Source organism: Agelaius tricolor, unplaced genomic scaffold (genome assembly GCF_023055355.1).
Source record: "Agelaius tricolor isolate 1412-34295 unplaced genomic scaffold, bAgeTri1.0.p SCAF_9, whole genome shotgun sequence".
In the NCBI taxonomy this organism is placed as follows: domain Eukaryota; kingdom Metazoa; phylum Chordata; class Aves; order Passeriformes; family Icteridae; genus Agelaius; species Agelaius tricolor.
In genome coordinates, this window is record NW_027269269.1 from 42,986,421 (window position 1) to 42,998,921 (window position 12,501).

The window sequence follows — 12,501 nt, forward strand, 5'->3', positions numbered from 1 at the left end:
GTAATATTTGCTGAGCAATGCACTTAGTAGTTGAGGATCTGGTTGATTCTTGCAGAGCACTTGTGAACAGCCAGAGCTTGTTCTGTACTCATTCACAGAACTACAAATGTCTTTGGGCTGTGCCCTGACAGCCAGGCAAAAAGAGCAACACCTCTCTCCTTTTTGCATTTTTTCGCTCGGTATCTTTTATTGTGCAGTGTTTGTGCTACAAACAGGTGCCATTCCAAAATATTTCCTCCCTTTCCACTGCTGATGGCAGCTAAACACTGGGTGTAAACAGTATTTCTGCTCTAAAGGGAGTCTGTGTGCTTGTTTAGCTCAGTGTAATTGTGTAATAATGTTGTCTAGAAGATGCATGTTGGCAGAGATGTCAAGGAACGAGTTAGAAATACCCAATAGTGTCTTGTTTATTTGCCTTGCAGACTAGTTTGGTGTCTGGGGGAGTGAGGGATAGGGAAGGGGGTGTGTGTGTGTGTATCCATCCGTTTGTGGGATTCGTTTGTTTGTTTTTCCAATAGAATTTCAGACTGCATTGCTGAGGAATACCTTGAGAAATTATTTGCCTGGCAAATGTCCTTTCAGCACGTTATAAAATTCACTCTGGCGGTCAAAGTACAGTGAAGACTAAAATGCAGCTGCTGTACAATTCAGAAATGTACAGAGTTCACAAATCATTTCTTTACCACAACACATTTGGCATTGAAGGAGTAGTAAGAACAGTTTAGTTCCTTAGTCCCAATTAAGAGGATTAGCTGAAGAATCACATAATTTTCTGTAAATAATAACTCTAACTAGACTTAGACTATGATTTCCTAAAATGATATTTTTGTGATAATTTTCAAAAGTTTCTCAAAAATGTTTCATCTTGTCATCTTTCCATATTATCATTTTCTATTTTCAATTGACTGTACACATTTTTTTACCTCCCTGTATTTTAATTTTTCTTGTTGTCTTTGAAGAACTGTTTTTATTTTTTGATCATCTATAATTTTCAACTTAGAGTATTAACTTGCCACCTGTCCTAGACTCAGTTTTTAAAGATCCTGTGCTACGTAAAAACTAAAATCCTCATTCTCTTCTTTTTCATTCCACCAAAGCAGCAGAACTTGCAGAATGTTGGTTTTCTCCCTTCATTTTTTCCTAGCAGTCACTCAGAAGTTCTTTTTTGCTGCTGCATTTACAGTGGTCCATGACCATTGTTGATGTGTCTCTTTGCCAGCTGCTTGTGCTGACTACACTTTCACTCTGAATACACACACCCCCTGCTAAAAATCTTCTCTATTAAATCCTTATTTTGATGATTCTCTGGCAAAACGCAGCTGTCCATGAGATGTATCTGCTCTGGTTCTGAGCTATGGGCAATGTGTACATCTGCTGTAAACATAGATCAGTTCATAAATGACTCCTACCTGCAAATAATTTCAGTACAGTGGAAGCATAGTACAAGGAGGAGTGGAAAGGTGTTTAGTGATCAGAGCAAATCAAAATGGGCCTCTTGTCAATATTAAAAGTATAATATGTGGAACAATTATAGTTTGGTTTTTTTATTAACTTTAATTTCTAAGGTTTCCAAACAGTGTTTGGAATTATGAATTGATACTGTTTTGGGTTTTTTTCTCTCTGAAAAACATAATGGCTGTTTTATGAGTTTTCATATTCTGAATTGTCAATGGTATTCATTCATCCATCTCGTTGTAATTATTGGCTTGTGTTTCTTTGTATAAAAAAGTCGGCACAAAATCTTAAGTCTTGAATTGTGAATTTCTTTGATTTGTGGTAGTTTTGGTTTTTATTTTTTATTATGAGTAATTGATTACTAAGTCAGGTGAAATTTCAGATGTGCAATGTAAAATGGTGTCAGGTCATAAAGATGAATAGTAAGGATGAAATTTGTCTCCAGACTGTGAATTTCTATAAAAATAATTCCTCGCTTACATGTCTCACCCAATCTACAAAAGTCCTGCTTAGTAAGTCTTGCCAAGGAGGCACCAAATTTGCTATTGACTGACAAAATGGTGTGGTGTTATGACTCTTCTGTTTCTAGTATTGAAGTCCTTTGTTGTAAAGGTACATAAAAGGAAAGAGATAGTAGTTTTCCTTATTTTTTTTGCATGGTTATGGGTAGCAGATGATAAATTGCAGTTAAATATTTGAACTTTGGGTATGGCATGCAGTCTTAATATTTTTGGGGTTTTTTTCACTTTATTTGTGTTTCTTGAACTGTTAGGAAAAAATAGGAAAAAACCAGGAAATTACATTAAAAAACGCAAGAGTTTTGATTTTAATGTTACTTCCCTAATAGCATTATGATAGAGTTGAGATATTGACCTTATGTTCCCCATTATCTAAACTGGTATATATAATATAAATAAATCATATACAATGCAAAGTCTTTTCCTACCATGTTTATGAGGTTAAATGACAAAGTGTGTGCTTGAAACAGAGTCATTTGACTGTGGTTAGTACTATTTTGGGGTAAGGGATTATATTTCTTTGTATTTAGGGGTCTGAAAAAATAAAATATTTGATTTGTTGATGGATCTGAAATTCCAGTTCTTCAGTTATAGAAGTAATTAGATTTAGGTCATAGATGTCCATTTTTACCTTAGAAAATCCAATTGTCTGAGCTCTGCACTGAGTTTATGATGGTATTTTTTTTCATCAATCTTATCTGTTGTCTAAGTCTGTCTCTTAATATCTGGAAAAGTCTAAATGGGTAATATCTGGGGAATAAAAAAAAATCTTATGCTTCTGTTTAAAGTTTTAATTATCTGCCCTTTAAGATATGTGCTTGTCTCCACATGTTTCAGGCATTGCCCCAGTGGCCCTTAGTACATAGATTAACCCTATTAAAAAAGCATTTCATACAGATTATCTGTATGGTTGTTCTGTAACACTTATACAGGGATACCAAAGGCTATAATTTTAAATAAATAAATAAATAAGGAAAGTAACCATGCAAAAACCACCAGCTGCCTTTTGATAAGCTTCTTAGAGCTTCCAGTAGATGATTCAGTTGTAAGCAGAGGTAATAGAAGGAGAACCCCAGCTGTGTGTCTGCCTGCATTGCTCCTTGCTCTGGATGGCACAGGGGTTTTTTGTGGTGTCTTTTGTTGCTGTTGTTTTTTTGTTTTGGTTTGGTTTATTGCTTTGGTTTTTGTGGGGTTTTTTTGTTTGGTTGGTTTTGACTTTTGTTGTTGCTTTTGTTTGGTGTTTTGTTTTGTTTTGGTTGGTTGGTTTTGTTTGTTTCATGCAGGTTGCAGTGGAGCTTATTTTCAAATACAAGAACCTTTAAACTTCTGTGGGTTAACAAACCTGTGGACTGTGACCAGAAAGGAATGCACATGAGCATAGTAGACCCAGGAAATTTCTATTTGTGATAATGTAGGATAGCATATACTTCATTGAAAAACAAACCTATGTGAGACATGAATGTCACAGGTTGCTCTTGGATTGGCTAAAATGGACAAGGCATTATTTGAGATATTTTGTATGTATTGATCTGCAGATGTGAAGAGACAAAACCTCTCTGCTTACAGCTGGTTGTGCCCAGTCACAGTCACCTAATGACAGACAAATTCTTTTCCTTTCTCTTTACTCTGGAGACCTGACAAAAGCACAGAAGCTGGACGTGTTTGTGTGTATGGACATTCTGTATGACTAATAATTTTCATAGCTATTTTGAGGGCGTGGATGAATGAGTATTAAAGCTTTTCAAATATTTGGTTCAAGTTTTGAAATAACTGTTAAAGTGATCTGAGCACAGAACTGGGGACTTGTATCTCTGCCTGACACAACCCTGCTTACAGCCTATTGCAGTGCTTAATTCTACTTCTCCAGAGTTGTCTTTATACATACTTCTTAAAGCATTCTCTTACCTTGGTAAAATGAAATATAAAAATTGTATTTTCTCTTCTTCATGAGTTGAATTATTGATTGCAAGTGAAATTTCTCTGATGTTTTATGTAAACCCAGCTTATGATAAAATTGCTTAGTAGCAACTTGCATTGCCTGTAAGACTTACATGTCCAGCTGCATTAAAACATGCAAAAAGCTGGCATTTTGGGATGGGCAAATAGTCTTATCTCAATATTTTTAAGAGGGCCCTTTAGGACATGATTATATTCATCTTCTATTTTTGCTATCCTGTAATATACTGTGTTATGTGTTTCCAGCTGCTAATGTGAATCAGCTACAGCTGGAATCCTGAACTCTAGTGATGTTTAGATTATAAGATGTTTTGCTGATCTCCATCATGCCAGTCATAATGAGTATTGAGAACAAAATTACTATATTTATACCCTACTTTTCAGAAAGAAAATAGAGCTGCATGTTTTTCAATATTTTGTGATTAGTACTGCATAATAATGTTGTTGCATGTGATAATCTAGTCACAGTGTTAAAACTGAGGGAGGCAAAAAAAGTGCAACTTGGAAAATGTACCTTGAGAAAGTTTAGATCATTTTTAAGCATACAACAGGAATAATAAATCTTTAAGTTTGCCAAGAATTACATTTAAGAGGTATGCATTCTGTAATTTGGACTCCTGGAAGGTATGAGAAGGGTGAAGGGATTGTACCAGTCATATAATAACATATAATGGTTAGGTTATACAACAGCAAAACAATTTACTGTTGAGAGAGACAGCTGTGCACTGAAAGAGGTGATCTGGAGAGTTTTTGAAGTCCCCATCGCCAAAGGTTTTAACACTATATTAGGCACTCTGTTAGGAGGGGTCCAAAGATAACTCATGATGCTTCAAACCCACAGGATGCAATGGCTGACATCCTCAGAATCCTTCCCATTTGCATTTTTGTCCCTTTTTCACTTGTATCTTCAAGACTATTTTATGTTTCTGGGGGAAATTACCTGATGTCATTTTGAGAACTTGTGTTGTAGATACAATGATGCAGAGATAGAACATAGAATAAATAGAATAAAAGAAGGTCATGTGTTTGAATTCCATTAGTTACATATGCATGACTGCACAGTTTTTTAATGGTTATATACACAAAGAGAGGAAGGCTTATCTAGGAATATATGGATTCTGGTTATATCTGCAAACGCCGCCATCTGATATTTTAGGGTTCTCCATGAGAAGAGTATGCAGAACTTATGTATAAAATTTATATTCACTATAAAATGCAAAGGAATAGCAATAAAGGGAATCAAAGGAAAGATCAGAAAATCAGAAGCAAACAAATTTAGATCCCATGTTTTTGTGTCATCTGTTGGCCACTCTTTGAGTCTAAGCAGCAATGTCTTCGTGAGTTCAGGAGACTCAGATTCCCACCATGAATTTCAGGTGATGGTGGTGGTTTGTTTCTCCTTCAGTGGCTTTTGGAAAATGCTGGTTTTGAAAAGGAGGATGGGAAGGATTCTGCATTGCAGCACATGTGGGTATCTTTGTTTGAATGGGTCTCTAGTCTGTGAGAGCCCAATAATTTGCATTATTTTCTGGAGGAAATGATCCTGCTAAGGCCTTCTGTCACACAGAGGAGCTTTTCCAGTCAGAGATTCAGAGCTGGCATTTAGGTGACCTAAATGATCAGTGATAATCCGTCTGTTTATCCAAAGGGAACAAATGCAGTTGTTGTCATCATCATCATCATGCTAAAATTAAAAAGAAAATTCTAAATGTCTGTAGTGTAAAAATAAGAAGTTTTTCTGGTTTTTTTTTTGTTTTTTTTTAAGTAATCTGAATTATATGTTGGATATGTTGGGGAACAGGGCTGTGTTGTTGTTGTTGTTTGTTTCCTCCTACTTTGTGGAGTGGGGGATGTTTATTTACGCTGCTTCTCTGATCATTTTTCATGATCCTAAAAGATTTTAAGGCTGGAGTAAAAATACGGATTAATAAATGCTTCCATGTGACTGCTGATGTGTTAATTTTTTATTGAAGATAAGAGGACCTCTAGAATTGCTGCAACTGTGGGTTATTGAATTTGGGAGAAAATCAAGGCAATGTACTTCATGAATGTGGCTTTCTTGTTTTTTCTTGAATAGAGTATTTACTCATTATAAAATTGAAATATTTTACTGTTTGTTCCTCTATCTGCAATCTTAGTGCATCCAATAGGAGAAATGAGAACAAGACTGGCCTCAAACCTTTCACTTTTCTTTTTCTTTCCCCTTATTTTTTGAAATAAAAAGGTTAGGTGGATATCTGGGGGAAATGCTTTTTCCCTTTTTTTATTTTATTGAGCTATTGAAGTAATTGGACGGATGTGGTTTTCTCCGAAGACAAAAGACAAAACTCCAAATCGAATAATAAATCACATATAAGAGAAAAATAAAATAAAAGCTATATCAAATCTGTCTAAAAGTGTCTACAAAATTGAACAGTGTAGAGCAGCTGAGTGTGGAGAAAATATTGAACAACTTGTAGCCACCATTTATCAAAGAATGTAATTTAACAATTGTTGGCATACAAAAAGCAAGAAGTCAGAAAGATGTATCACAGAAAATAAAGCACAATATATTATTGATATTTGAGAGCAAGGGTATATTAGGGTTTTTGAAATTTGAATTTAAGTTTTTACATTCAGGCAATGATTTTTTGAAAGATCGTTTTGACAGCACAGCTGCAGCAGGATTACTTTTCTGATTTAAAAATGCCCTACAAACATTTGTTCTGTGAAATTTAGCTGTACCTGGCAGTTTTTCTCTCCTTTCCAGATCTCTCATAGTGGGACTCCCCTGAGATCACTGACCTTGGGTTCTTGCTGTTCTGTGATGCCCTCACTCACAGACCTTTCCCTGGTGGCCAACCCTTTTGTTTTACATATGCTGTGACCACAAGAGCCTTGAAAGAATACAATACTGTTTAACCTTGCTAGAGAAAATAGAGGAGATTTATTTCTCGGCCTTACCTAGAAATCTAGTGGCTCTGTCATGCCTTTCAACCTGACTTCTGAAAATTTGGTCTTTGTTCCTGCTGTAGTGGTTTTGGTTCACTAACTTGAGATTTCCCAGCCAATGCCCCAATTAACGTGGTGGGTTCAGTGCTGGCTAAACACCAGTGCACCCACTAGAATACATTTACTCATTTCCTGGTGTGAGATAGGATTGGGAGTAAGGCAAAGCAGGCTGAAAACTTTAAAAGGGGATAAAGGAAAGTTTATTAACAGTACCTAAAAGAAAGAATAATAAGAATCAGAATAAAACCTTTAGAACAGCTCGCCTCCCCTCTACAACCTTTTCTTTCCCACTAACAGTGTACAGAAACAATTCTAGAATAGTCTTTTTTCAGCTCACTGAAGGAGAGGAGTTCCTCTTGTCAGTTTATGGAGATTGCTCCACAAGAAAACAGTTCTCTTATGGTTTCAATTTCCACAAATAACAGCTGCCCGGGTATCTGCAATCATGGAGTCCCTCCCACCTTTCACAGTTTTCTCACAGCTGTGTTTATGGGCCATGTAAAGTTATGGGGTACTATTTTACAGATGAGCTGTTCAAGAGCAAAGGTTTTCTTTCTCTGAGATCATCTTCATCTCTGAGAACAGAGATCTTCTTCTTCTCTCCCTGGGGGCAGAAGGGTCTTCATCACTCTTCTCTCTCTCTCTGTTCAAACTTCTCATGAAATCACAGCTACTTCAATATCTGCTTACTTTAGCATGGAGGCCTTTGCTCATATCTACAATTGGAACATTTAAGTCTCCCCATACCAGTTTCAGGGAAAAAGAGTCTAATGGATCAATTGCATTCTTCTCCATTGCTTTCCTAGAGCATTTCAGCCCCAAAATCAAGGCATCTCCTCCTACCTGGACTTGAGTCTTTCTTCACTGACCTTGGTGTCTTCATGTTGTTCTTCTACATGTTCTCACTCTGTCCTTTTCTCTCAACAGAGGGAGGACTGAAGGTCTGCAAATCTTATCTGTGCACTGAAAGAGTTAATGTCTTGCCTGGGGCCTGCAGATTGTTATGTCTGAGATGGGAGCAGGGCCAGCCTTGTAACCTCCTCTCAGGCAGGAAGGAAAAGAGAGCTTCCTAGGATTTTTTTCATCTTGAACATAGAGGCACGTCCAGCTTTCTCAGTGGTTTAACAGATTGTCAATTCTCAAAGCTAATTACTGATTGGTTTTTCTGTCAGACACAAAGGAAACTGCGAGCAGCTTCTCTTAGGAAGTCACTTCCATGAATGGCTCCAATGCATAAGCAGCACACCTGCTTTGTCTTTCTTTCTTCCCCAGTCTTTAAAAATTTTCCTTAGGTTCTAAAAAGGTGACAGTTCACAGTTTTCTGCAGTATGCCTTCCTGTCCAGAAAAATTTTCCTAAGAATGAGAAGACAGCGTCACTAAGTGGAAGTGCCCTTATAAATGTTCTTTTTTTTACAGATATCCCTGACCATAGGGATATATCAGATGGCATTCCTTTTTATCCATTTATTGATTGGCTTCTTAACTTAGACCAAGAAAGTATGCCAGACATATACAGCAGATTTTAGGTTATGTTATGCCCAAAAATAATTACTGGCCAGTCTTAAACCATTTATTTGTATTACAAAAGTCTCAAATCAGTGTCCTGAGATAGTAACATATACATATCCTACTTTAAGGTGAGGTAGACTCACTGCCTTGAAGAGTTTTTTCTTCTGTCAGGAAGCAAGGAAGTCTAGGTTGGAAAAAGAGAATGTATTATGTGAAATGTGGATAAATCAACTGACTTGCTGAAGATTTAAAGCAAAAGTGGGTTCTTTGACTGTAATGTTATTTTTTTTTTTGAAGTCTACAGTCTTTTGTCATTGACATGGGGTATAAAAAGCTAAGTTTTCCCATATCTGATGCTCCAGCCAAAATCTCAACTTCTCAGCTTCCGTCTGCTAAATTTCAGTCTTGATGATGCTCATTCAAAACATTTGTCTATGCTTGTCTTCTATGGCTTTTCATGTAATAACAAGGGGTAGGTAAAATTTTTCAAACATAATGTATATAGGTTGAAAATTGTCTTCTTTTTACAGAGTGACAAGGTGAGTAAAAAGGGAAGAGAGGAAAATTCTTTCAGCTTTGAAAGAAAAGAAAAACTTACCTCAATGATATCAGTGATATCAATGAAAGGGAATTTTCCTTCATGCTTAGTATCAGAAAGATGGAAACAGCTGTAGCTAGTTGCCTTCTGTAGGCAGAATTATATTTTGTAAGACCATTTTCAGCTAATTTGGCTGTTGTGCAGTTTGAACTTTATGAATTGACTTGTAATTGGACCATGCTGTCAATGGGAAAATTTACAAGTATTGAACATGACATTTTTGAGAAGGTTACTGTCATCTAGTCCTCTATTAGTGGGTTTGCAGAGAGTTATAATTGGCCTAACAAGCCTAGTAACCTGTCCTACTTCCAATTATAATGTACAATCTCATTTAATACTTTTCTTTATTTACTGATAGGTAATAATTCTCTGTCTAGTGCACATGCTTCAAAATAAAGTTGTCTCATCATGGAATGTGTGGGTTCTTTTAATATGCATGCATATGTGTGTCCATACACATAAATTATACCAATTACATATGCATATAACAGTGTGTATATATATTCTGAAGAGTTTAAGTACATATATTTTTAATATATGTATTTATTTATACACATATGTTTTTTTATTCTATTTAATTAAGTACAAAGTCTCCTGTTGCTTTTAAATTTCTGGTGGGGACAGGGAGATAGTGTTTTCCCAGACCTTTGTTAAGTTTATATGATTATTCTGGCTAGAAGTGATAATACATTGAGGTAGATGTAATTCTCAGGACTGGAAAAAAAAGGGGGAAGTGTAATAAAATGAACAGGTTGATGAACTCAGTGCATTCATTATCAACTTAGATTTGCATGAAGGAGAAACTGTTCACTTCTTATAAAATTAGAATGGCATCATTAATTTTGTTTATTACACAAGCAATATTTAGCTCGTGTAAGATTTACGGGCAGTTTGCAGGTGAATATGTCTTGTTAAACAGCCCTATGGAAAGAGCTCTGCAAAAGCATCTGCACTCATTGTACCTCCCCAAAGCAGATTTTTTTGTGTTGTTTTCACTGCAAGGAGAATGTTGACAAGTCACAATGGTGAACTTGGAAGTAAAGGAGGGACCAGTGAAAAACTTGAAAAATAAAAGCAGCTAGGGAATCGATATTTTGATGCATTCGTAAACCTAAAAGTTTCAGGTTTTCAACAATTTCTTCATATATGGTAACTTGGTCTTCACTGCTATGCACTCCTTGCTTATTTTAGTAAAGACTGACTGGTGAGACACCAGACCAAAAACGAAAAAAAGCCAATCAAGCAAATAAAGATTGCCTTTTAGACATGAACAAGAGAAGCAAAGCCACCAGAAAAGGGTTTGGTCTTTCTCTTCTTTCATGTCTTTTGGTCTCAAGCATAGCTGCCTTTGAATTGTCAATGTAGTTGTGCCCTACAAAAAGGGCCAACAGAAGAGAAATATTTACATATTTTGGGTTTTTTTTTTAATGGAGAGGCTCTTAATTGAATGCCTTCTCAGAGTGTGCTTGAGAATTTAGAGAGGTTTGGATGGCAGCTTTTTGAGTAATTTAATTAATTCCATTAACAGAGTGATTCTATTCCAACTTTGGATTCTGAGTAATATTTATTTCAACAACATTCTTCTTGAGCCTCAGAAAACAATGGTTCTGTTTATTTTGGTGATGGTGTGGTTGTTAGTGAAACATTTTAAGCTACAATGTTTGTTTTTGTTACCCTGCTGGGCATGAAATACTACCAGCATGAAACTGTGTGGATTCAGGATACTCAAGGAAGGCTGTAGTGTCTGTCCCTATTTCTGTGACTTTGAACATTGGTTACTGTTGGTTAAAATATCATCTGTTCTTTTTAGTTTTCATGTTCCATTAGGGTGCAAGAACAATCTGAAGTTAGAGGTTTCAATGAAGAAAAATAGTGATCGTATAGCAGATTGTAAATCATTGGAGTATCTGCAGATTAACTGATGCTTATTTGCATTACCTTCACAGAAAAATGATGTATCAAGAAATAGGAGCAAGGGGATGACATAAGATTTAGGTTCTTCAGAATGTACTTTTGGGAAGCCAAATTGTGCTTTAAGTTTTAGAATTCACTAATGTGTGTGCATGTATTCTCACCTACTTGTGACTAATGATCCGTGATTTTTCTGCAATCCTCACTGTGCTTTTTTGAGTGTGTATTCTGGTGTGTTTTCCAACTTCTCAATGCAGGGTTTCTGACAGAATCATAGATCTGAACTCTCTCGCAGCACAGCAGTGTCTCTAATAAATAGGTCAAATAATCTTAGAAACGGTGTTTGTTAGCCTTGAATCGATAGTGATGAAGTTTCTCTGTGTTCTTGCTTGCTCAAACTTCTGTCTAATCTATCTTTGTTCTCTTCTTCTTGTGCAATCTTTTCCTTGCTTCCAGTGGCTGCTACAAAGAACAAAGCTAGAGGTGAGTTTCTGCCTGCACCCTTCAATTTGCATTGCATGGTTCTGCAGCCCACGCATTTTCTCCCAAGGTTGTTTCTGCTTCTCCAAACAAAGAAAAATATCTTTAGGTCCTGTGGTATGCCAGATTAGTTCTTTACCATTTTGAATTTACACCTAAATGCATTGTTTATCAATCAGCACTGCTCATGCTCTATTTTGTTAATTGCTTTAATTTGGGAAGTTTTCAGGAAAAAGATAAAACTAAGTGCATTGTAGTTAGATTTCTGACTTTCATTATAGTAATGTAGGGATATTGATGGCATTTTAATCAAAATGAAGATATTGCATAAAAATGCTCATAAATATGTAAATGTAATTTATATTTTTTATCTCTAGTCATAGTCATAAATATCTGAACAGAGAACAATGAACTCCTAAGTGTCTCCTAAGCATTTCCTGTCTTTTTACACTAGTATAAATGATCATCACTGTTCCTGATAGCATAGCAATATATAGAAAGACATACTATGATATCTGCAGAGATTTATGGCTTCAGAGCAGCAAGGTGATTGCCACAAATCAGTGTGACAAAGAAGGAAACCTTTCAGAACTAATCATGTAAGGTCAGCAGTGCTGCAAACCATTTCCTGAATTTCAACGAAGCAGTGATGTAGCAAATGTAACCTGAGGAGTGTATTTTGACTTACAGATACACATGAATCAATGGATACATGTTTATATATACAGATGAATGTGCATTTATACGTATGAACGTATATTTGCATGGAAAAACATGAGAACATGTATTTTAGTATCATTTTTATATTATTTCTGGTAGATAAATTTGAATTGTCTGATAATTAAACATCAGATTTTAAGGCAAAAATCTCTGCTAGTTTAGATGTATTTTGGAAGTCAAGATTCACAAGGTATGCAAGGTTCAGTTCCATACATTGCTTAGCTTGAGATCATAGAACAATAATAATAATAATCAAAGATAATACAACCAGTTGGGAGTGTTTATGCATTAGAAATAATTAAACCACTAATTAAAATACAGCTCAGGTTTGTATTTTTGTTTTAAACCCTTGCATGGCTTTT

At 35.8% G+C, this 12,501-nt stretch overlaps 1 protein-coding gene across 3 annotated transcripts in view; it reads left to right on the forward strand.

Moving 5' to 3' along the window:
* The window catches only part of CADM2 (cell adhesion molecule 2), a 578,437-nt gene that overhangs the window by 362,206 nt on the left and 203,730 nt on the right, over positions 1 to 12,501 (forward strand). For 2 of the 3 annotated variants that reach the window (XM_071433713.1, XM_071433715.1), the window contains exon 2: positions 11,396 to 11,422. The exons of the other annotated variant lie outside the window; for it this stretch is intronic. In XM_071433713.1, the coding sequence (XP_071289814.1) occupies positions 11,396 to 11,422 (27 nt within the window). The remainder of the gene's footprint in view (positions 1 to 11,395; positions 11,423 to 12,501) is intronic. 3 annotated transcript variants of the gene reach the window in all.